Genomic DNA, 25195 nt, shown 5'->3' with positions numbered 1-25195 from the left:
GAGAATATCCCCAAGTTAGGGGTATGAGTGATAAAATAGCATGGGGTCCCAATTTCTTGTGGTTGTAGTTGTTTTAACAGTTCAAGTCAAATACAAAAAGTCAGTATCAACAGAAGTAAAAACTTCTCCAAAGTGTTCCATCTTTAGAGGAGATAACAGCATGTGAAAAATCCTCCACACCAAAATCAACACATCCAATTCATACCAGATACACAGAAGAGTAGAGCAGAACACGTTTAGCATTCTGCACCTTGATGATCCAACTGGAATTTTCAATTTGTGAACAATGAGAAACAGCAGAACATGGTTTATCAGTTACTGCATAATCTGGTCTGGTTCCTTTTCAATAGAGAACCTAAGTGGCTATATCAGTGCTAAAGAGATTATCAACCAGGTTAGCAGCTTCTTAAACTCAACAAGAGGCCAGGGGAAAGGCTCTGAGACCTGGATGAAAAATACCTTCTATTTTCCCCTTTCTCTGCCTTTGGAAATTACGCTCATTCTTCAAAGTTTTGCTCAAACATCTTCTCTTTTGGAAAGGTTTACCAAATCTCTTCAGTCAGAAGAAATTATTCCTTACTGTTCTATGTCACAACAGCAAGCTGATTGCCAAATTTATATCTGCAGCCTGGCCTTCTCCCATGAGCTCCAGACTCAACTACCTATTTAACATTTCTCTCAGCAAGTGTACTGAGCTTCTCAAGTTTCTCATGTCCAAACAGCACTCATGATTCCCACTCTCCACCCTCAAATTCACTGCTTCTTCCATCTCAGTAATGAAACCACCACTCACCCAACTGCTTAGGCCAAAAGCAGTTATTACCTTAGTTTTCTCTCTCCTCTACATTCAATCTATCAGCAAGTTCTGGTGGTTCTACCATCAAAATATCTGAGCACCTCTCCCCACTTTCTTTCCACTGCCACCACCCTGGTCCACACCACCATCTCTTTGGCACTCTAGGTCTGGGTTATTGTGGCAGCCTTATGGCTCCCACACATACCATACCACCACGCACACATCTCCCATAGCCTACTCTCCTCACACCAGCCATTGTTTTTAAAAATAGACTCCTGGCCAAGCACGGTGGCTCATGCCTATAATCCCAGCACTTTGGGGAGCTGAGGTGGGTGGATCACTTGAGGTCAGGAGTTCAAGACCAACCTGGCAAACATGGTGAAACCCTGTCTCCACTAAAGCTACAAAAATTAGCCGGGCGTGGTAGCACACGCCTGTAGTCCCAGCTACTTGAGGGACTACATAATTTATAAAAATTCTCCTACTGAGGTAGGAGAATTGCTTGAACTGGGAGTGGGTAGGTTACAATGAGCTGAGATCATGCCACTGCACACTCCAGCCTGGGAAACAGAGCCAGACTCTGTCTCAAAAAAAAAAAAAAAAAAGACTCCTGGCTGGGCACGATGGATCACGCCTGTAATCCCAGCACTTTGAGAGGCTTGAGCTCAGGAGTTCAAGACCAGCTAGATCAACATGGTGAAACCCTGTCTCTACTAAAAATACAAAAATTAGCCGGGCATGGTGGTACGTGCCTGTAATCCCAGCTATTCGGGAGGCTGAGGCAGAAGAATTGCTTGAACTTGGGAGACAGAGGTTGCAGTGAACCAAGATTGTTCCACTACACTCCAGCCTGGGCGACAAAGCAAAAAGCCATCTCAAAAAAAAAAAAAAAAAAAAAAAAAGCTCCTCTGTGGCTTCCCATCTCACAACAAAATCCAAAGTTCCTCTTGTGGCCTTCCTACCAGCAAGGCTCTTGCCCTCTTCTTTCAGCTCAGCTCCTAGCAGGCCCCTCTTTCACCCTAGTACAGAAGTAACAACCTTGCTGCTCCTTGAACACACCAAGCTCATCACCACCTCGCACTTGCCCTTCCATCAGTCTGTAATGCTCTTCCCAAATGTCTCCATGGTTCACACACTCATTTTATATAGGTCTCAGTTCGAGTATCACCGTCTCAGTAAAGTAACATTCCCTAATCACCCTACTTAAAATTGAATCCCTTTATCTTTCATTGTTTTTAGTTTTTTTCCCCCATTTATCACCTACTACCTGAACACATCATATATATTTTCTGTTTTTATTTAATGTACATCTTCCCCACTAGAAGAAGAGCTCCACAGAGTAAAAGTTTTCTGATCTCAGCCTCTCGAGTATCCAGAACAATGCTTGGCATGCTACAGGTACTCAATAAGTAACTGATGAAGAGAATGGTCCAGGTGTTGTGCTAGGCTCTCAAGCTGGAGAGAAAAACAGGGCACTGTGGCTCCCACCCAATACACACAGAACAATCTTGGGGCCCATCCAGAATTAATGAATCAGAATCTCTGAGACTGAGACTCCATAATGATTTCATCTTTTTAAAAAATTATCAAATGTGACATTAGCTCATATTTAACAGTGCCAGATCTATTCTAAGTACTTTACATGTGTTAATTTTTAACCTCCTAACATAACGCAAAAGGAGGAATTTGAAGCACAGAGAGGTTAATTCCATCATTGAAGGACACATGACTTTCAGATGACAGATCTAGGGTTCACACTCTTAACTGCTGATCAGTATACTACCTCTCACTGCATTGAACACTGTATGAAAGGTAATCTATAAAGCACCCTATCAAAAGGGGAGGGTGAGGAGCACCGGGAACTGATCACTGAGGCAAGCCCTGGAGTCTGAAAAGCAGGCAACACAAAGTACACTTTGAGCTGCAGGAAAGCTTAGGTGAAAGTACAGTGTGATAAAGCCTTGTAAAGGTCTTTTGGGCGCATCACATGGCTAAAGAGGAAGCAGTACAAGCGAGGTGAATGAAGCTGAGGCTGGAAAGATGCAGTGTGGTCTGACTTCAAAGGGCTTTGCTGTTAGCCTAAGAATTTTGGGCATGAACCTGTCCGCAAGATCTAGAGAGCCAATGAATGTTTTTAAACCAAGAAACGACATCAAATTTCAATTTTTAGAAAAATATCTCTGGAAACTGTATAAAGGATAGTTTGAAGGGTAAGGGAAGCAGGTAGACAAATTAGAGACAGAATGTTGAGACACAGTGCTACTACAATACTCTGGAAAGGAAAGGACCTATACAGAGGATACGACAGCAGAATACAAAGAAGCAAAAGAGCACAGGAGATGCTGCTGATTTAAATGGACTAATAGCTGTGAAAGGTTATGGAAAAGGGGGAGTGAAAGACAAGTTAGGATTTCCAGCTTGCCAAGTTGGTGCAAGGGCTATTCCCAAGATCCAGAAGCCACAGCCAGCAAGGATAAGAGGGTAAACTGTAAATACAGTGTGGAACATGCTGAGGTGTTCTCATGACAACCAGATAGACAGGGATGTCCAGCAGGCTGACAGATCAAAAGATCTGCTTGGAGATACAGATTTGCAAGTTTTCTGTGCAGAAATGGAAGACAAAGATATTATTAATGAGACAACATTATCAATGAGAATTGTTAAATTGAGAAGACTAAAGCCAGAACCTGAGAAACATCAATATCCAGTAAAAGAGAGGATAAAGAGGTGAACAGTTCATCAGAAAAGTCAAAGACAAGTATCACAGAGAAAAACCTGGGGAACTGAGAAGGGTTTCAATGGAGGGCTGAGGTCTGAAAGAAAGAAGGGTAAAGATATCAGAAACTGTTATTCACTGCTTCCCCAAAATTAGCTGTGATAGAAGACTGGGCAATTGCTTAGGTGGGGAAGATCTAGAAAACAAGATTTATTTTTAGGAAGGGGCAACTTAAGCATGTTTGTCAGCACAAGGAAGGAATCAAGCCAAGAGAAATGTGAGACAGCAGTAATAGGCTGACTAATGATGTGAAGTGATGGGAAGGAAATGGGGTAAAGAACACACACCTAAGACGTAATCCTGACCTTCTAAAATAGAAGAGGAGGTTTCTACAAGAGCGAAAAGTAATGTATCACGTAGCCAATAACAACATGCTGTGACAAGTGTGGGACCCAGAGGAACAGGCACAATGTGAGTGAAGAATGTCAGGAAAGTGACCTTGAAGAAGTGAAGCCCCTGCTGAGCCTCCAAGGTAAGCAGGGGAAAGTAGGGAAACAAACAAGAGGAATCAACTGATTTTTAGTGGTGGAAACAGCTAAAAGCTGTTACTTTATGACTACATACAAGGTAAGTCATGATACAGAGTATGCCAAAGCCTCATGGCCAAGGAGAACTCAAAGGCTGGAACACAAACATGAGGAAAGACGCTGCTGGAAAGATAGGCAGCGCAATGTGGGGGAGTGCACCAAGTATAAATGATTTTCCAGGTTTTGTTAGAGAATTTAAACTTAATTTTTGGCAACAGGAAGACATTTAATGATTGTAAGCAAGCAAGAGATATGCTCAGATTTGCATCTTTGAAAGCCACATCAGGGTGGAAAGAAAGAGAGGACTCAGACAGGAAGACCAGTTAAGAGGCTATTACAGTTGTGGGAGAAAATGGGGCAGCCACCATAGAGGGAATGGGGAAGAAGGGACAAAATTGATTCACAGGCTCTCTGAGTTGGTCAAATGCATGAATGTAGGTACCATTTAATGAGACAGTAAGAAGGGGAAGTTTGGAGGAAAAAAAGAAAATGTGGTATGGAGTTCAGCTTGGGTCAAAGTGTATTTAAAGTGCCTGTGGCCTTTTATATGGGCTTGGGTCAAGCCTGGGTTCATACATGAGTGATGTTAGAAGCTAAGTGTACTGGTAAAAGAGCTACACAAAGGGACAGAGCAAATTTGAGAGAAACAGAGGAAGGAGGAGAGGGAGAGAAGGTGAACCTGTAACCCTGAGCATTACTAACAGGACTCCGTGATGACTGGGCAGAATTGGCCACATGGGCAGAAGAAAAGCAGAGAGAGCAACTAGGGAGGTCAAGAGAAGAGTGTCAATGAGCAGGATGATAACTGGGGTCAAATGGTAGGGAGAGCACACATATGGTGAAGAGTGAACATACAACAGGAGATGGAGTGATGAAGCAATGATTGAGCTCCCGGGCAGTGACTAGAAGTGAATGCACAGAAAGAAAAAAGACAGGAAACTATGCTTTCCAGAAGCTTACCATAAGAAAGACAGTGAAAGGAGTAGCTAGATAGGGCAAAAAGGACTGACAACACAGTTTTTCTTCTTTAAAGGTGGAAGAGATAATACTCAGATGTTTAATAAAGATGACTAATGGTCCAGCACTATTCTCAGTGAGTGCTAGGTATGTAATGAAAGAATCTTGCTTTGAAAGAGAAAGGCAACACAAGCATTCATTTAAAAAATAATAATAAATAAAAAGACCCAAATGAGCCAACCAAGTGTTCTCCGGACTTCTCTAGATGACTGCTCATGTTTCTTCCACCTTTTATCTTTCTCTGCGTGAGGTTAGAGGTGAACTATGCACTAAAATGGGATCCTCCTGCCCACAAATTACAGGAAAAGTTTTTATTGTGTGCATCTGCATATTCTCTCAAGAGTAAGCCATGGCTCTCCTTCATCCAATTAGTAAAGCACTGCCTGACTTTACAAAGGTCAAAAGCACAAATTTAAATTTTCAGGGGAGTCCATCAGGATATATTTATATGCCAACAAATCAATTCAACCAACAGAATGAGAATTCAAATAAGCCTCCACAGGGACAAACCTTTGGTTTTTCAGCATATTTCTCTCTTTATTATTGTGTATGCTTCTATTTCAAACGATCATAGCAAAACTGAAAAGATGACCAAGTCCAGGGTTGTATCCCTTCTTTGGGGTACTAGGAAAAGAAAACAATAAGAAGAGAAGCTAACCTATTAGTCACTACTCAGCAATACTAAAACAAAAACCTATAGGAGCTTACATTCTAGCAGGAGAGACCAAGTTGTAAGTAAATGAAGCACACAAAGAATAAAACAAAATATGAAAGTGACATACAATTCGTACAATAAGAGGTGATGTAGAAAAAACTGGATCAGATTATCTCCAAGAATACTCAGGAAAGGTTAATAGAAGTAGTGAGCTTTCAAACAGGAACAAGCGGTTTCATTAATTAAATATTCAGGAGCCCATGGGTCCAAAGTACTGGGAGGTGCTGTGGAAAATACAAGCTGGTTTCTGTCCTCAAAGGGCTTTCCATCTCTCTTCTTCAGCTAAAATAAACCTGGATCTCAAGTTCTCAAGCTTAGAGCTGGAAGGAACACCTAGAGGTAGTGAGTTCAAGCCTCCTCACATGAGAGAGGAGGAAACCAAAGCTAAGGTTAGCTAAGTGCCTCTAAGCGACAGCAAGGCTAGGAACCACAGACTCCCTCTGTAAAGCAAAGCACACAGGCTTGGGAGGCTGGAAGACCTGGGTACAAATTTACATTCTGCAAAGTCCTTTCCGCAAAGGGCTTCTGCAAAGGCCTCTCATTTCTAAAATGGAGATGGCCATAACACTGACTTCTCGAGTGCATTCCACTCCATTTCTTCCCTTTTCCTCCTATATTGTAAATGCTGAGTGATGGAACTAAAAGACTAAAATAGTACCCAGTTAACCCAGAAATGCATAGTTTGTATGATAGGTATTGAGGACATGAAAGACTCGGAGTAGAGAGTGGGGTGGTGGAAGGCAAGGTACAGTTGATAGTATTAGCATAGAATTTTCAACACTAATAAAGAAATAGTTCACAATAATTGATCGAGTTAAGATAGAAGTTCTTAGGTGAAACGAAATTTGTAGAAGGATTTTTTTTTTTTTTTTTTGAGACAGGGTCTCAACTCTCAGCCTAGGCTGGAGTGTGGTGACGCAATTTCAGCTCACTACAACCTCTGCCCTCCTGGGTTCAAGTGATTCTCATGCCTCAGCCTCTCGAGTAGCTGGGATTACAGGCATACACCACCAAGCCTAGATAAGCTTTGTATTTTTAGTAGAGAGGGGTTTCACCATGTTGACCAGGCTGGTCTCAAACTTCTGAGCTCAAGCAATCCACCCGCACTGGCCTCCCAAAGCTGGGATTACAGGCGTGAGCCACCATAGCCGGCAAAAGATTAAAAGTCAGTCACAGTCATTCCAATATCCCAGAGCAACTGCACTTTACGTAAGAGGTGCCAATGAGACAATCACTGGACTACAATTATAATAAGGCACCTTTCCTTTATTATTTATTTATTTTTTTAGTTTTTTGAGACGGAGTTTCGCTCTTGTTTCCTAGGCTGAAGTGCAATGACATGATCTTGGCTCACTGCAACCCCCACCTCCCCAGTTCAAGCAATTCTCCTGCCTCGGCCTCCCAAGTAGCTGGGATTACAGGCATGCACCATCATGCCCAGCTAATTTTGTATTTTTAGTAGAGATGGGGTTTCACTATGTTGGTCAGGCTTGTCTGGAACTGTTGACCTCAGGTGATCCACCCACCTCAGCCTCCCAAAGTGCTGGGATTACAGGTATGAGCCACTGTGCCCTGCCTTTTCCTTTAGTTTTCCATCCCATTTCTCTTTCAAGCCTCTTTCTCTATTCTCACTCCTCCTCTCAATAGGCATTCCTCCTCTCATCTTCCTAACAACACAATAAATAAGAAAGCCAAGGGCAGTCACACCCCCACTTATAAGGGAAGAAATACAGCCAGCATAATGATAAACAAACAAACAAACAAAAAAGGCCTTTGCAATCAGACAGATCTTGGTTCAAATCCCAGCTCCAACCCTCAGTCAGGTTTATAACTTGGGTTAATAACTTTGGGATCATAACTCTACCCACTTCCTAGGCTTGCATTAAGAATTAAATAAATGATACCTTCCAGAGAGTGAAATAAATAAATGAGCGCTTAGAAAAATGGTAAGCACACAGTGTAAGCTCACCAAGTCACAACATATCTCAAATGCTATCTTCCCTTTGAGACTGAACACCCAAAGCAGAATTAACACAGCTTCTTCTAAGCTCCCAATAGGGACAGACCACAAATATCTTTTCCCCATTTTCCCTTCTTGTCCCCCAATAACTAGAGGCTGGAAACTTTAAAGGGTAGGCCTTCCTCCCAGGTCCCCAATGCAACCCAGTGCCTGGCCCACAAGAAGCTTTCAGTATGTGATAATAGAACCAAATCTCAATCAAAGTTATGTTCAATTCCCCCAGAAGGAGTCATCTGTCTATAAAGAAAATTAAACCAATTTTAATTTGGATGATCGAAAAGGATGGGTGAAGGGCAGAAACCAAAAATATCTCTAATTCGGACAATCATCTATTATGTAGACAATCCCTCATTAATTTAACGAGATTTTTTTCAATTTTAAATGGTGTAAAACCATCACAATTTTGACACGTTTTGAATTTTGATCTTTTCCCAGGCTAGTAATGCAGTACATGAGATATTCAATACTTTATCATAAAATAGGCTTTGTTAGATGACTTTGTCTAACCAGAGGCTAACTTAAGGGTTCTGAGCATGTTTAAGGCAGATAAAACTATGAGGTTGGGTAGGTTAAGGAGTATTTATTATGTTTTCAACTTAATATATTTTCATCTGACAATGGGTTTATGAGGATATAACTCCACTGTAAGCTGAGGAGCATCTGTGAGAGATCATTTCATCCACGCATGTTTCTAAATCCTTTCTGATCCAATTCATATGCCTGGCATATCACCGTCTTGGAGAACAATGACTTCCCAAAGTATACCTCATTCAGAGTAAAACAGCACTTTTTAATCACCTTAAGTTTACTTCTTTCAACAGCTGAGTCTCTAGTTTATTAACTCACCCTTATTTGTTTCTCTGTCCAAGGCATGGCTGGTCAGGAGCATGCAGAACTAAAGGCTCTGTAGCACTACTCATACAGTTTAAGATGGCACTGCTAAAGATCATTTTAGACATTCCTATCCTAATAAATGCCCTTTACAACTTCTTGAATTCCCACTCTACAAACCTGCAAGCCTATGAAATCTCTACCACACACAAGCTTTGCCCTGCCTTCCAAAGACTAAATAGCAGAATGACAAATTACTTACAAGTTAATGCTTTCTAAATATATAGAATCATGAAAACACCAGAATCTGATATAAAAGTGAATATTCACAAGATAAATCCAAGCATGCTTTGGAGTCATCTGTCTGAATTTTTTTTAAAGTATGGAAAGAAACCCCCTAAAAATCTCACAGAGAATAACTCTTAATGAATTAATGTTCTTAAGCAATTGTCCTGACAGCTATTAATACTTCATTAATAGTTTTTAATTCTCTGCCTCCCTCTCTCAAGAATGAACCCCTTTATAAGTTAACTCTAATGAGCTGATAGTGGTATAAGGGAAAGTATAAGGCTTGGCCTGTGCCACCATTTACTATTGCAGCCTCATCCAGGGGAAAGTTACCTAGCAATAAGTCATCTCACAGAATTGTTACACAGATTAAACAGTAAGACAAATATGGCAAAGCACCTCTTAAGACAGTTCCTCACCTGTGTGGCCTGTCTTCTGGAATCAAAGCATTTATCCTCTGGAAATGTTTGCTCTTTCTTTACCTTCTCTTCACACTCATATCGCAAAAGGTATGTCAGCCACTGCTTTTTTTTTTTTTTTGAGACGGAGTTTCGCTCTTGTTACCCAGGCTGGAGTGCAATGGCGTGATCTCGGCTCACCGCAACCTCCGCCTCCTGGGTTCAGGCAATTCTCCTGCCTCAGCCTCCTGAGTAGCTGGGATTACAGGCACACACCACCATGCCCAGCTAATTTTTTGTATTTTTAGTAGAGACGGGGTTTCACCATGTTGACCAGGATGGTCTTGATCTCTTAACCTCATGATCCACCCGCCTCAGCCTCCCAAAGTGCTGGGATTACAGGCGTGAGCCACCGCGCCCGGCCAGCCACTGCTTTTAACTCCAGACCCACCCCAATGGGGTGTTGGGGGGCATTTCACCACTCACAAATATTACCACTCTCAGATCCTTAGGTTCCATTTTCAATTCCCATCTATTCTCTGAGCACCCTTCAGCCTTTCAAGACAACCCAAGGAATTAAGAGCTCTAAGTCACATCACAAGGAAGTAATTCAAATCTAGGTAAATGGTCTAGGGGTACCTCCCATTGTCTTAAAGAACAAGCTAAAAGACGAAAAAAACTGCGGTCTCAATCTACCCCCAAAACATTTATTGCCCTAGTCCCCACTTCCCAGATGGGCAAAGGCTGAAGGAGCCTACTGAAATGCCAACAGTGTAGTAATCTGAACACATTACAGGTATCAGCAGAATGTGCCCCACCGGCAACACGAGATAGGCGCACATACACACATACACATACACATACACACACACACACACACACACACACACCCCAAAAGCTTTAACACAATCCTCAGTGCAAAGAGATCACTTGACACGGATAAAAATTCTAACATGCTATCCAAAGGTCAACATTAGCCCTTCGGAAAGGATAAAGGAAAACTCCAAGAAAGCATTTCTATAGCTTTATAGTTGTGTGCAATTAATTTTTAAAAAGTTATTAAAACAAAGCATTCCAAGGTTTTCTCATAGGACTATGCCATTTTCTCAACTGCTTTCCCAGCCCAAAACCCCCATACAAAGGGATAAAAACCCTAGAGCACCATAAGACATTGTTTGTAGACATCAACAGCTTGTTAAAAGGATGCACTTAACATTTTGAAAAACATTCTAGAGATATTACTTTACCACAATGGGATGTTTGTTTTTTACATAATCCTCAAATGACTGTCAAGTTTAGTAACTCTGTTTCCATAACAAAGCTCTTTAAACAACTCTTCCTTGTGTAAAGCCAATTGCCCAGGTCCATCAGGTAAAATCTTCAAAGAATGCATACACCCACTGAGCAAGGCCAAAACAATCCTGGATATGCCATGCTGATAACAGCGTGAAAGGGGCCTAAAATGATAGAAAAAACAAGGAAGCCAGTCTGGAAACCATAATCCAACTTTGTTTTTAACACAATTCTCAGTGCAAAGTAACTTGACAAAAGGCTTTTATTTTATTAAAGACATTCCATGACAACCTTGTCTTGACTAATGGAACTCAGCACTCTTTGCGTTCATTTTTCTTGTCATCTCGTTGAAAGCTGCACTCATTTGTCCCAAATCATGGTCATCCTTTAGACAGCAAATTTTTCAAAAAAAGGGGGATATATGAGACACTCTTAGAGATAATTATTTATGTAAAAATTCAAGTTTTGATTCTAAAAATCAAGCCTAGGGGTAGTATTTGAGTGACAACCAATATAATATACCCCCTTGACTCCTCCCCTAATTTTCAACTACTTAGTGATAATAACGCAGGGTCAAAGTTCTCACTATTTTGCCTTCAGCATTTGAAGGAAACATGCATACAATTCTAATAAATAAAAGATAGTGTTAATGTTTAAGAGTTCAGCTTTTTAATAAGCATCAATTCAAACTAATTATTTTAATAACTCCACACTTGGATGAAAAGCTCCCAGGTAATTACAAAGATAACTGTGATCTTCGTAATTACTCACAACCCCTCACAGAAACATCATTGCTTTACAAATACAAGCATATGGTCAAAACTATACATTTTTTCCCCTAAGGAGTTAACTATGAAGAAAAGGGAGTGAATAAGTGAATAAAAGAAAGTTAACTTCTAGTTGTCATGCTTCTCCCAGGAACAAGATATCAGGAGTAAATAGTACTATCTATGAAGATTTAAGTTTGACTCAAGTTTAGTAAGTTTAATGCCATTTTTGATAAGCAAGCTACTTAAAAACTAAATAAAGATAATCTATTCAGGATGGACCTAAACCACTACCATGAAGAATCTTCAGCACATGGCTGAGATTTGATGTGCCATAAAACACAGTCTGCTCTATGTGATCATGAAATGTTAAGAAAATCAGTGCTATGCTAAAGCTAAAGAATTAATATTATACTTAGCATCTGAAAGATAATTACTGCAGTGAATGAACTACATCCACAGGGTTTGAGACTTTTTAACTTCCTAAACAATCTTAAATTACACAACAACTTGAAGGGCTGAACTCAAGATTCTAAGCCAGCTTTTCCTATACAAAAAACAAACAACAAACAAACAAAAACAGCATCCCAAAACTACCATTTAGAGTGTCCAAGTTTCTATTTTCTCCCAAAAGTGGTACTCAACTACACTGATTCATTGGTACCCTCCCACCTGATATCCCTACTCACTAATGGCAGGACTATCTAAGACTTCTTGAAGGCCACTGGTTCAGTCAAGGAATAAAGCAAAAGTAAATGCGTCCACAGTACCTTTAAACCTCAACTTAGTGAGGATGGATGTTCAACAGACCATTTCCATGTGACAGTATCATTGGTAGGGGAATGGGCTAGGATATAAAGAAGGATCTAGAGTCTTGAACAATGACCAAAAAATATGTAAGACATACTATTTACCACAGATGGACTCTCATGGAAAGGGAAGGAGAAGAGACAGAAAAAGAGATATGTATCAAATGCCTTAAAAGTAACTCATTTGGAAAGCTCTCTTTGAGCTGGACAACAAGTGGGATCTCAGAGTGAGGAGATGGCAAGTAAAGAATTAGGCCTTGGAAGAACTGAGATCAACAGAAAGAGTGACAATTTTAAAAAACTCCTATGACTTAGTGAAAAAGACAAAAAGAAATACAAAAGAAAACACATACTTAGGCTGAGTGCAGTGGCTCATACCTATAATCCCAGTACTTTGGGAGGCTGAGGCGGAAGGATTGCTTGAGGCCAGGAATTCAAGACCAGCCTGGGCAACATGGCAAAACTTCATCTCTACAAAAAAATCTAAAAATTAGCCAGGAATGGTGGCACCTGTAGTCCTAGCTACTAGGGAGGCTAAAGCAGGAAGGTCACTTGAGCCCAGGAATTTGAGGCCACAGTGAGCTATGATGGCACCACTGCCCAAACATTTACTCTCTCAGAAAGATACCCCTAGTCTCAAAGAGCGTAATGTTCACTACCCAGAACTATTTCATGAAAATCAACCTTAAGTCTAAGTAAATCTTCCTGTGTCATGCTTCTTTCAAGAAGCCACCAGACTTTCTCCTTTTGATAATTATGATGCAGCATAGTACACTTCCCATAAAACTGCATAAGGTCATATAAATTTGCGTTCTCTTTTTCTTCTGTAACATCCTTAAATTTAACATACCACACAAAATTCCCAAGATTAAAGACTCTGACAATATACAATCCGATGAGATCACCTTAGGCTGCATTTAAAAGATAATTTTTTCCTTTGAATGGGCATTTTAGTTATTACCTTCTTAAGTAAAGTTAGCTCAGAGGTTCATCTAGGTGAACCACCAGAAATCAGCGTCATCACCCTGAGTAAGCTGGAAGAAACCAGTTAAATGTGGCAGTTCTCATCCTGAAATGAACTATCTCTAAGTCAGGGTATTGAGTTTCTACTGATTGTATTGTCTTAGCATTCAGCTTAAACAGAACACTTCGTGACGCCATTTATGAACACTCACAGATGTCTCTTCTAACATTATAAGCCAGTGGCCTTCAACAATCTGGTATTACTTCTCTTGGACCACTTTCCCGGCCAAAATATCCAGTGACTTTGGCATTATTACTTTGGCCAACCCAGGGCCAGAGCAATCACTCTTCTCTGCTACACCTCAGGTAAAGAAGTAATGAAACCACTTCTTTAAGTGGTTAAGTGGTTGTCTAAATACAACTACCAATCTCTGTATAGTACTATGCACTTACAAAGCCACTAACAGCCATGTTATTTCTTTTAAACACTTTCTACAGGAGGCAAGGTGGACATGAGCATTATCCCCATTGACCAAGGACTGACCCCAGGCTTTGAAGAGTGAAGTGGCTTAAGGTCACACATCTTTCAGTAAAAGAACAAAATCTTGAATTTTCTCCAAATGAGTGCCTCTTTCCATAACATCATATTAGACAACAGAGTTTGTACTGGGATTTGGGGTTTCAGGGAGTTAATGCAAGGAAGAACTGCTCAAGAAGAATCAACATTAATTGTATCTTGGCCACTGGCTGCATCTATGCATAAAGGGACTGAGAAGATCTGACTCTTGTCTACTTGTCAGCCTTGTCTCCCATCTTACCAGGCAACCACAAAAAATGTTCTTTGTTGCTGTCATTCAGAACTACTAGTGGTGGCCAGGCACAATGGCTCACGCCTGTAATCCCAGCACTTTGGGAGGCCAAGGAGGGCGAATCACTTGAGGTCTGGAGTGCAAGATCAGCCTGGCCAACATGGTGAAACCCAGTCTCTACTAAAAATACAAAATTTAGCCAGGTGTGGTGGCATGAGCCTGTATGTAATCCCAGTTACTCAAAAGGCTGAGGCAGGAGAATCACTTGAACCTGGGAGGCAGAGGTTGCAGTGAGATGGTGCCTCTGCACTCCAGCTTGGGTGAGAGTGAGACCTCTGTCTCAAAAAAAAAAAAAACTACTAGTGGCATCCCAAAGGAGCCCAGTCAAGTGTTTGTGCCTCTGTGCATGTAATTTCCTCTGCCTGAAACGTTCCCCAACCCTTTCCTTCTTTGAGCCTTTTTCTACTTCACCTTTTTAACTGAGTTCAAATGACCTCTTTCAGAAGTTGACCTCCTCAATGCTCCCAGAGCACTCTGGATTACCCTACATCACTGACCTGTCCTGGCTGTTAGTCTCATCTGCCCCAGTTCCTTAAAGTACTGGGAGAAGGCTGAGGGGAAAATGGGAGAGTACAACTGATATGACTTGGCTTCTCCCGGTATCTGACACACAGATCAGGTATTCACTAAATGTTTCTGGACTAACTGAATGAACACGCCAATTCACAGGAGAAGCCAGAACTTCAGACAACTCAACTGGAAACCATGGTTCACCACATTCACTTTAGCTACCTGGACTCGCTGTCCAGTCTGGCTTCTCCAGAAAGCCAGGAGAACATCATGAAAGCTCAAGTACTATCCGGGAATTATGATTCGGGTTTTTGTGGGGGTTTTTGTTTTTTCATTTTAGTTGGAAAACCTTTGTTTCTCTGTAAATTCAGAGTTATTTCACATTGCTAACATGGAAGGCAAAGTCACAGCCACAGTTCTGGAGTATTTCCCAGAGATCAGATAGCATAATGGTTAAGAGCGTGAACTCTGACATCTGGGTTCAAATGTACCATTTGCCAACAGGGTAACTTTGGGTAAGTTACCCTGCACTACTTCCCAACAGGACATATAAACTGGAGAGTCTCTGGCCATTCATTCATTCATTCATAACTACCAACTGAGCATCTACTGTGAGCCTGGTGCTAGCGATATAGTGGTAACCTTGCCTTCCGATCTAAAATGCACTTTCATGGAGTCAGACTGTTCCATTTCCTACACAGCACTTAGCACTATCTGCAATGATCTTGTGTGCTGGCTTTTCTGCCCTCGTCGGAAGGTAAGTTCTACTAGAGCAGAGGCCTTGTCTGTCTTGTTCATCCATCACCTACCTCCCCAGTGCCTGCCACATTACTGGATACACACAAAAAAGAAGGAATGAGCAAGTCAGACAAGAACATTTTGCCTCGTGGTCCTGGTGAAGGTAGGAAAAAAACCAAAAACAACAACATAGAAAACATAAAGGCACAAATGACAAAGGTAACAGCGTCTGGGAGAAACCAGGGTCATGGCTTCCCACCAACGCAGGTGTTGCTCCAGGCAGCTCTGCCAAGAAAAAGGATCCCAACACCCTGGCAGCCTCCCTCAGCAGCACCCAGGAGACAGCATGAGGGAGGCGGTGAAAGTAAAGTGGGTTCGATCGCATCGGAAGTCCTTAGGAGGTTCATTTGTTGGCTCAACAGGTATTTACTAGGCATCTAATGTGTGCTAGGTATACAGTAGCGAACTGACAAGAGCCTGTCCTCATGGAGTATCCTTTCTAGTGTTGAAACAGTGATTCTGGGCATGAAAAGTGCCGCGCTGACCACGAAACTGGGTGACGGAATGGGGAACGACAGCAGGTGTGCATGGTGGACTGGCTGGTCACAGCAGGCCTCTCTGAGCAGGTGACATCTCAGCTAAGCCCTGAAGTCAACACTGTCACAGAGCAGGGGAAGAACCTTCCAGGCAACGGCAGCGGCGGAGGCTCACACTACAGAAGACCACAAACTCGTCAGTAAGTTATAAGGCAATGTGACAAGTGCCTCGAAGGCAGGTCCCAGGAGGCTGAGGGTCGGGAAAGCGGCGCAAACCTCGGCTCTGGCACCAGTCCTCTCGGCCGTCTCGGGTCGCGGCAGCTCCGGGCAGTTCTGGGGCGCGCCGCGAGCGCCAAGGCCCGGCCGGGCCCCGCCGCCCCCCGCGACAGCGCCGTCAGGGTGGGGACGAGGGCCGACGTCACCCGCCGCGCCCGACTCAATCCCTTCAGCACTAGGGCGGGGGCCGCGGGCCAGAAGGTGTCGGCCTCCGGGGCTTACCTCGGAATTTGAGCTCGTGCTGCGGCTCGAGGCTCAGGACCTGCTCCACCTTCGCCATGTTCCTCAGCGGCGGAGCACCTTTGGCGGGGAGACCCCTGAGAGGTCACCGGGACGGGAAGCGTTAATGCTGCGCCCGCTTTTAGTTTTACAAAAAGGCGGGGGCCAGTCGGGGCACGGGAGGGGTCGTCGACGGGGTGCGCGCGCGGAGCGGGGGGGGTCACTCTACGCGGTGCAGGCGCAGGGGCGGAGGGCGAGGGCGAGGCCGCGGTGCCCGGCGAGCTGACGGCACGCACGCACGCAGAGACGTACGCACGCACGCACGCACGCACGCACGCAGCAGGCTAGCCCGCTCGAGCGGCGGGAAGCTGCGCCTTGCGCAGCCGGCTCCAGGGGCGGGGACGAAAGCTGCGCTCGCGGAGCCCCTCCCGGGACAGTGCGCAGGCGCGGCAGAAGCCACAGGGGCGGGACTGCGGAGCAGCAAGGGGCGGGGCTTCGCGCAGCTCAGGAGGCGGGGTCTGTAGTCCAGCTATGATGATAGCCACGGCGAAAACTATTAAGGGACCAGTGGGGGCCATCGTCGTGTTAAGTGCTTTATTCAATAGTAACAGTTAGTAAGAATAAACTTCCACTTTTCTCTTGCTTATGTAGTGCCGGACACTGTTAGAGATTTTGAATAATAGTGAAAGTACTTAGTATAAACATGATGTTTATGAGTAAGTGATATGTACTAGGCACTGTGACATCTTGTAAATAATAATTATAAATATAATAAACTACCAATTATTCCCTTTTTATGTTGTGCCACTCTGCTGAATGCTTTCAATAACAACAGCAACTACAATAAATACAAGCTACTCTACATTAAATGTTTACTATGCAACTGGCACTGTGCTGAATTCTTTACTAATAAATTCGATTTGTTTATGCAACAAATATTTAGAAATAAAATGATCAGAAAAGCTAACCTGATTCCAACCCTCTTACACTAGCCTAGTGAAGAGACATCTGTTGAATACGTAACCACACAAGTAAGTTAAATAATTAAAAATTGCTGGGAAATCCAGATCTACTTGACCTAAAAGTGTACGCTCTACATCAGGATTACCATTTAAATTGTATTTCATTATATTATGTATGCTGTGGAAGTAAAATAGGTGTTCTTAATAGTCTCCTATACATACCTATAGAGGTGAAACAAGCATGGCAAATTGCTAACAATGACTGACTACATCACAGGCATATGATTTTCTTGTACTGTTCCTCCCACTTTTCTGTATACTTGAAATGTGTCATGACAAAAAGATTTCTTAAAAGAATGATCTTTGTATTTTACCTGGAGCATTTAGTCCATTTACATTTATTATATTTACTAATATATCTGGAATTATTTCTACCATCTTATTTTGTTATTTCTATTTGTTCTGCCTATTTTTTTTCCTTTCCTTTCTTGCTTCTCTAGGGCTTGTTTTTATTCTCGTCCTGATTTTTTTCACCTATATACTATATTTCTAATGTTTTAGTGGTTATTTCAAAATTTTGGACATGCATCCTTATCTTTTGAACTCCAATATCTTTAAATATTTTTAAAAACGTCTTTACCCTGTTTCCTTAAAATATAAGAACTTTGGAGTACATTAATCATGCATCCCCTAAATTATATGCGTTAATGCAGTGTATGTTGTTTAATCTTTTCCATTGTAACCCAAGGAGACATTACTAAATTGCTTTATACAGTCAACATTAGTTTAGATTCAGCCATACAATTACCATTTTTATTCATCTTTTCTTCTTCCATCTCAGCTTTCACAAATAGGATCACTCTCCTTTTGCCTGAAGTAAATCCTTTAAATTTTACTTTTTGAAGTTTTGTTGGTGCAAACCGTCTCAGTTTCTGTTCATCTGCAAGTGCATTCATTTTTGCCTTTGTTCTTTTTATTTTTTATTTTTTGAGTTTTTTTTTTTTAGAGATGAGGTCTTGCTCTGTTGCCCAGGGTGGAGATCATGCCTTACTGCAGCCTACATCTCCCAGGCTGAAGCGGTCCTCCCACCTCAGACTCCTGTGTAGCTGGGACCACAGGCATGCACCACCACACCTGGCTGACTTTTTTATCTTCTGTAAAGATCTCACTATGTTGCCCAGGCTGGTCTCCAACTCCTGGGCTCAAGTGATCCCCCTGCCTCAGCCTCCAAAGTGCTAGGATTACAGGCATGAGCCACTGCACCTGGCCTTGCCCTTGTTCTTGAAAGATGTTTTGGCTCGCTTGCTGGAATGAAAGCTGTCCTCTCTCAGCACAGTGACAATGCTATCCACTGTTTGCCTGCTCCCCCTCATTATTCCACAGGAGTCCAGTGACAGTCTTAAATCGCTCCTTCATAGGTTGTTGATCTTTTCCCTATCTTCTCATGTTCTGCAGTTTTACCATGCTGTATCTTCTTTTTTTTTTTTTCTGAGATGGAGTCTTGTTCCGTCCCCTAGTCTGGAGTGCAGTGGCACCATGTCAGCTCACTGCAACCTCCGCCTCCCATGTTCAAGCGATTCTCCTGCCTCGACCTCCCAAGTAGCTGGGATTACAGGCATACACCAACATGCCCAGCTAATTTTTGTGTTTTTAGTGGAGACAGGGTTTCGCCATGTTGGCCAGGCTCATCTCAAACTCCTGATCTCAGGTGATCCACCCCCCTCAGCCTCCCAAAGTGCTGGGATTAAAGGTGTGAGTCACCACACCTGGCTCATGCTGTATCTTTTTATTTATCCTGCCTTGAATTCTTTGGGTTTTCTGAATTTGATGATTTGTGTCTTTCATTATTCTTGAAAACTCTCAGACAATACCTTTTTTTCAATTTACTTTTACTTTTTTTTTTTTTTTGAGACGGAATTTCGCTCTTGTTACCCAGGCTGGAGTGCAATGGCACGATCTCGGCTCACCGCAACCTCCGCCTCCTGGGTTCAGGCAATTCTCCTGCCTCAGCCTCCTGAGTAGCTGGGATTACAGGCACGCACCACCACGCCCAGCTAATTTTTTGTATTTTTAGTAGAGACAGGGTTTCACCATGTTGACCAGGTTGGTCTCGATCTCTTGACCTCGTGATCCACCCGCCTTGGCCTCCCAAAGTGCTGGGATTACAGGTAATTTTACTTTTTTATTGTGGTGAGATACACATAACGTAAAATTTACTATCTATCGTTTTTAAGTATATTGGTATTAAGAACATTCCTACTGTTGTTCAACCATCACCATCATCCATCTCTAGGACTCCTTTCATCTTGCAAAACTAGAACTCTGTGCCCCTTAAACAGTAATTCCCCATGCTCCCTCTCCGAAGCCCCTGGCCACCACCATTCTGTGTTCTGCCTCTATGAATTTCACTAGTCTAGGTACTTCATGTAAATAGAATCATACAATATTTGTCCTTTTGTGACTGGCTTATTTCACCTAGCATAAAGTCCCCAGGGTTCATCCATGTTGTATCATATGTGACAATATCTCTTTTAAATGTTGTCCCGGATGGGTACAGTGGTTCACGCCTGTAGTCCCAGCTCTTTGGGAGGCCAAGGCGGGCAGATCGCTTGAATCCAGGGATTCAAGACCAGCTTGGGCAACATGAGTGGGAAAGATGGTGTGAAACCCCATCTCTACAAAAAATGCAAAAAAAAAAAAAAAAAATCCACACGTGGTGGTGCATACCTGTAGTCCCAGTTACTCAGGAGACTGAGGTGGGAGGATCACTGGAGCCTGGGAGGTCAAGGCTGCAGTCAACCATGATTATACCACTGCACTCCATCCTGGGGTGACAGAGTAAGATCCTTTCTCAAAAAAAGAAAAAAAAAAGGATAAATGTTATCTCAACCTCATTCTCTCACCCTTTGTAGTGTGATCGGTAGTTATTCAACTAATATTTTTCAGACTATAGGTTGTTTTCTAACAGTGGCTTATAAAATGAATGCAGTAGGTGGTTACCAGTGTAGAGAAAGAAAGAGAATAGAATATATTGGAATGTATTGTGTTAGGTCATGAAACTTTTGTTTTAGTTGTATTTATTAACATACACATATTTGTGGAGTGAGTCACAAGTAAAATACACTTATTACTGTGGATTGTGAAAGAGAAAGAGAGAAGTCTCCTCCCTTCTCCATGTCTCTTAACCTCTCTGTCACATCTTAATTTGTCATCTTTATGTTCCACGTTCTGGATATTTCTTTTTTTTTTTATTTTTTAATTTTTTTAAGACGGGGTTTCACCGTGTTGTTCAGGCTGGTCTTGAACTCCCGACCTCAGGTGATCTGCCCGCCTTGGCCTCCAAAGTGCTTGGATTACAGGCGTAAGCCACCACGCCCGGCCCATTCTGGATATTTCTTCAGAAATTTCTGCCAGTCACTAATTATCTCTTAGGCTGCTGATAAACCTTTTTCAGGAGTTTATCACTTTGTTTATTAAGTCTGTAAGTTCTATTTTGTTCTTTTACATATCCAAGTAGTTAAACTTACCGGTTGTGTTTTTCCTTTTTTTTCTTTGAGACAGGGTCTCCCTCTGTCACCCAGGCTGGAGTGCAGTGGTGTAATACTGTCTCACTGCAGCCTCTATCTCCTGGGCTCAAGCCATCCTCCCACCTCAGCCTCCCAAGTAGCTGAGAGTACAGGCACGCGCCACCTCACCTGGCTAATGTTTGCATGTTTTGTAGAAATGGAGTTTCACTATATTGCCCAGGCTGGTCTTGAGCTCCTGAGTTTATACAATCTGCTCGCCTCGGCCTCCCAAAGTACTGAGACTAAAGGCATAAGTCATTGCTCCTGGCCACATTTATAGGTTTTTAACACTGCTTCCAAGCTCCTCTGCCCTCCCCAAGGGAATGGTGCCATGGGAGCTTTACAGTTGGTTTCTTCTGCCAGGTCACATTGGTAAGGGGAAGCCCATGTTCCTAAAGCCATACAGGGCCTCCACACCTGTCACCGTGGCCACTGTGTAAATAAGCTCACTGAGCAAGCGATAGCACAGCTATGGGAAAGGCTGACTGTCATCGGCAGAGCGTGCCATCTTGTCCACTCGATTAGTACAGTTCCTGCTGCAGTAGATGCCCTTGGGTGGGCGTTCACATGAGACACCATTGTCTTCACAGCCATCCTGAGAGGTACCCACCACCTCCACCCAGACCTCCACATCTGCTCTCTCCGTCCCTGACCATCCGCTGCCCAGGGACCCGTGCACCTCTGTGCTCTTGATCATTTCTCAGCCACACAAAGTATACAGCCAAACACACTGCTTGGGGTTCTGCTAAATGCATGAATTCCGTTTATGTTGTAATCCTGCAGCCCACCCAATTAAAGCTTGAGTATAATTTTCAGCAAGGTCAAAAATCTACAACTAGGCTGAGCATACGGTGGCTCACACCTGTGATCCCAGCACTTTGGGAGGCTGAGGCAGGTGTATCATCTAAGGTTGGGAGTTCAAGACCAGCCTGACCAATATGGAGAAAACCTGTCTCTACTCAAAATACAAAATTAGCTGAGCATGGTGGCACATGCCTTTAATCCCAGCTACTTGGGAGGCAGAGGTTGCAGAGAGCCAAGATCGTGCCATTGCACTCTAGCCTGGGCAACAAGAGCGAAACTTGGTCTCAAAAAAAAAAAAAAAAGAAAACTACAACTACAAGAAAAAAAGGATTATTTTAGGGCTCTGTAGAATATCTCTGGTTCTCCGTGAGTTAAGCTGAGAGTTTAGAGATCAGAGCGTGTCCTTTACTTTCCATAGTAGCTCCAGTGAACTCAGAAACAGCTATCTCACCCCATGGTCTGGAAGTCATCACTACCACGTCAGTGCGGCAGTCCCGTGGCTCTTCATGCCCTTACTTCAGTGGGACGTTATCACAATCATATGGTGTTAGTAGTGATGTCAGGATGAGCCACTGATTAAAGTAATCACTGGTGTATGGTAAACTGGCTCTCTCAGGAGGAAATAATATCTATCATTTTTGAAGCTTCCTTTTATTTCCTTTTCTTTGTTTTTGTTTGTTTGTTTGTTTGGTTGGTTGGTTTTATTTTTTTGAGGCAGGGTCACACTCTGTCACCCAGGACAGAGTGCAGTGATACAGTCACAGCTCACTATAACCTTGAACTCTCAGCCTCCCAACGTGCTGGGATTACAGCTGTGAGCCACCATGCCTACCCAGGTTTTGCAGACTTCTATGGTATAAACACTCCACCATGACTGATTTTAGGATGCCAGTGGTTTGTCACTGAACACAGAGTTGAAAAGAGGCAAGTATGACTGGCTCTCACTAGCTAGTACTCAGCGTCCCTATACTTGGATTCCATATTTCATTGGCACTGCAGTTAAGCATGAGGATGTGGCCAATCCAATCCCAAAATCCCTTCTTCAAAGGTCTGTTTCCTGGGACCACTCTTGGTACCAAGTGCTGTGTCCGTCAAGGTCCAGCCAGGAAAGCAGAAATTACGCCAGCAGTTTCAACAAAGATACTTTAGTATAAGGAAATGGTTAAATAGGTAATGGAGAACCATCAAAGCCAAAAGAGGAAGACACTGAGGGATCACAGGGGAGTTACTGCAGGAAACAACTATATTCCTCGGGTTGAGGGAACATAGGGAAGATGCTGAGGTTATGGGACCCCAGGAACTTAGAGGGAGGGCTTCATGGAGGTGGCCACAGACTCCTGAGGAGGGAGCACTGGCTGGTCAGGGCTGGGGCCTTTGAGGGGACACAAGGAGGCTGCTTCTGGGACTGTCAAAACAACGTGGAGACTGGAACAACTACTGCCTTCAGGCGAAAGGTCACTGCTGAAGCCACACTGTCAGGAACAAGAGCAGGACAGGAAAGACTGGCCCCTTCTCCTCTCTTCTGATTCCAGGTCTTCCTTGAGTGCCGCTCCCAGTGGAGCCTGAGAGAAAACCCGCTGACTGAGGAGAAATGACGTGTCCGGAGACTCGGCCCCAGTAGGTCAGAGCAGGATGTAGAGGGTTAATTTGGAGCTGAGAGACAGCAGCTTCATAGCTACCAGTCCCTCTTTCATTTCTTTAAACATAGTAAACACACTGATTTTTTTTTAAGATTCAAGTCAAAATTGTTTTATTGTCATTCACATGTTTAATAGAAAAAGAAACGCAGCAAATGGCTCAGGGCTGTATTTAAAAAAATGCAGGTTTGTGCAGGTTAGTCTGTTTACATCTGGGAGCAGAACTGTCCCCACATCAGGCACAGCAGCTGTTTTTCCTCCAACGCCCCTTTGCAGACGCAGCCCTGGGCACAGCTGGCGCAGCCCACGGGGCAGCAGGAACAGCAGCTCTTCTTGCAGGAGATCCATTTGCACTCTTTGCAGTTGCAGGAGCTGGCGTACGAGCAGGAGTCACCAGTAGCGCAGGAGCAGTTGGGGTCCATTTCGGGCCACGGTGAGGCTGGAGATCCCACACGAGAAACTGTGAGACTACGAGGCATGTGGAAGGCATGGTGACATACTGATTTTTATAGTCTGTTCGGTGCCTGACGTGTGTGCAGTTCTGATTGTATTGTTTCCACTGGCTTTGGCTCAGCGTGGCCTGTTTCCTTATTTGTTTTATAAACTTTGGCCTTATCTGTGAGAATTCTTGGAGGCTGAGCATTTCGGTCACCTCCAAAACTTAGTGGCCCAAGCATCAACAACCATTTAATTATTCTCACTCACGCTTGGGGGAGCTGACTGGGCTCTGCTGGGTGATTCTCCCTCAGAGCCTCTCATGTGGCTGTAGTAAAACAGCAACTGGCCTGTGCAGGAGGTTTAGGGCCAGCTACAAAGTTAAAGGGCATAGTTCCTAAATCACTCTCCCTCTGAAACCAACTGCAAGTTTGTTGGTGTCTTCAAACCACCCTCCAGTTTGATAATTCACTGGAAGAACCCTCAGAACTCACTGAAAGCTGGTGTACTCACAGTTACGGTTTATTACAGGGAATGTATACCGATCAAATCAGCCAGGGGAAGAAGAGCACGGGGCGGAGGCCTCCAGATGTGGAGATTCTGTCACCGCCCCCCCACACCGTCAGGATGTGACATGGTCTGGCTCTGTGTCCCCACCCAAATCTCACCTTGAACTGTAATAACCTCCACGTGTCATGGGAGGGACCTGGTGGGAGGTAATTGAATCATGGGGGCAGGTTTTTCCCGTGCTGTTCTCATGATAGTGAGTAGGTCTCACGAGATCTGATGGTTTTATAAAGGGAAGTTCCCCTGCACAGGCTCTCTTGCCTGCTGCCATGTAAGACATGCCTTTGTTCTTCCCTCATCTTCTGCTATGACTGTGAGACCTCCCTAGCTATCTGGGACTGTGAGGCCTCCCCAGCCATGTAGAACTGTGAGTCCATGAAACCTCTTTCATTTATAAATTACCCAGTCCCAGGCATGTCTTTATTAACAGCATGAGAACAAACTAATACAGTATGTGTGACTCTTAATGTCAGTGTGTAACAAAGTGCATGGAATATTACTATAGAGGCTTGCCTGAGCTTCAGCGTCCAGAGTTTTTACTGAAGCGCTATTATGTAGGTATGATTGATTGATGACTCACATGACTGATTTCAGTCTCCAAGTCAACTGATATCATATGATCCCAAGCCCCCACCCTAAGCCACACTGTTAGTCTTTGGTAGCCCCTTGCTGTCTGGCCAGCCCCCACCCCAAATCACATTGTTATGATTATCCAGCATGACACAGGCCATCAGATGAACACTCCTATCACTCAAAACATTCTGAGGACCCAGAGGTTACTTCCCAAATACCAGGACAAAGGCCAGATATGTCCAGGTAAGGTCAAATTCTTCATTATCCAGGTTGGCATCACCAAAAGGCTTGCATGCTCATAGG

The 25195-nt window shown here is 43.3% G+C and overlaps 1 protein-coding gene across 2 annotated transcripts in view; it reads right to left on the bottom strand.

Annotated features, from left to right (window-relative positions):
- Positions 1–16562, bottom strand: part of VAPB (VAMP associated protein B and C) — a 54365-nt gene extending 37803 nt beyond the window's left edge. The window contains exon 1 of one of the 2 annotated variants that reach the window (XM_012467521.2): positions 16352–16562. In XM_012467521.2, the coding sequence (XP_012322944.1) occupies positions 16352–16409 (58 nt within the window). In that variant the 5' untranslated portion in view covers positions 16410–16562. The remainder of the gene's footprint in view (positions 1–16351) is intronic. The other variant, XM_012467520.2, reaches the window with a different exon arrangement.
- Positions 16563–25195: the final 8633 nt, after the last annotated feature.

Source organism: Aotus nancymaae, unplaced genomic scaffold (assembly GCF_030222135.1).
Source record: "Aotus nancymaae isolate 86718 unplaced genomic scaffold, 86718_ANA_hifiasm-v0.15.2.pri h1tg000029l, whole genome shotgun sequence".
Classification (NCBI taxonomy): domain Eukaryota; kingdom Metazoa; phylum Chordata; class Mammalia; order Primates; family Aotidae; genus Aotus; species Aotus nancymaae.
This window is presented reverse-complemented; position numbering and strand designations above follow the sequence as displayed.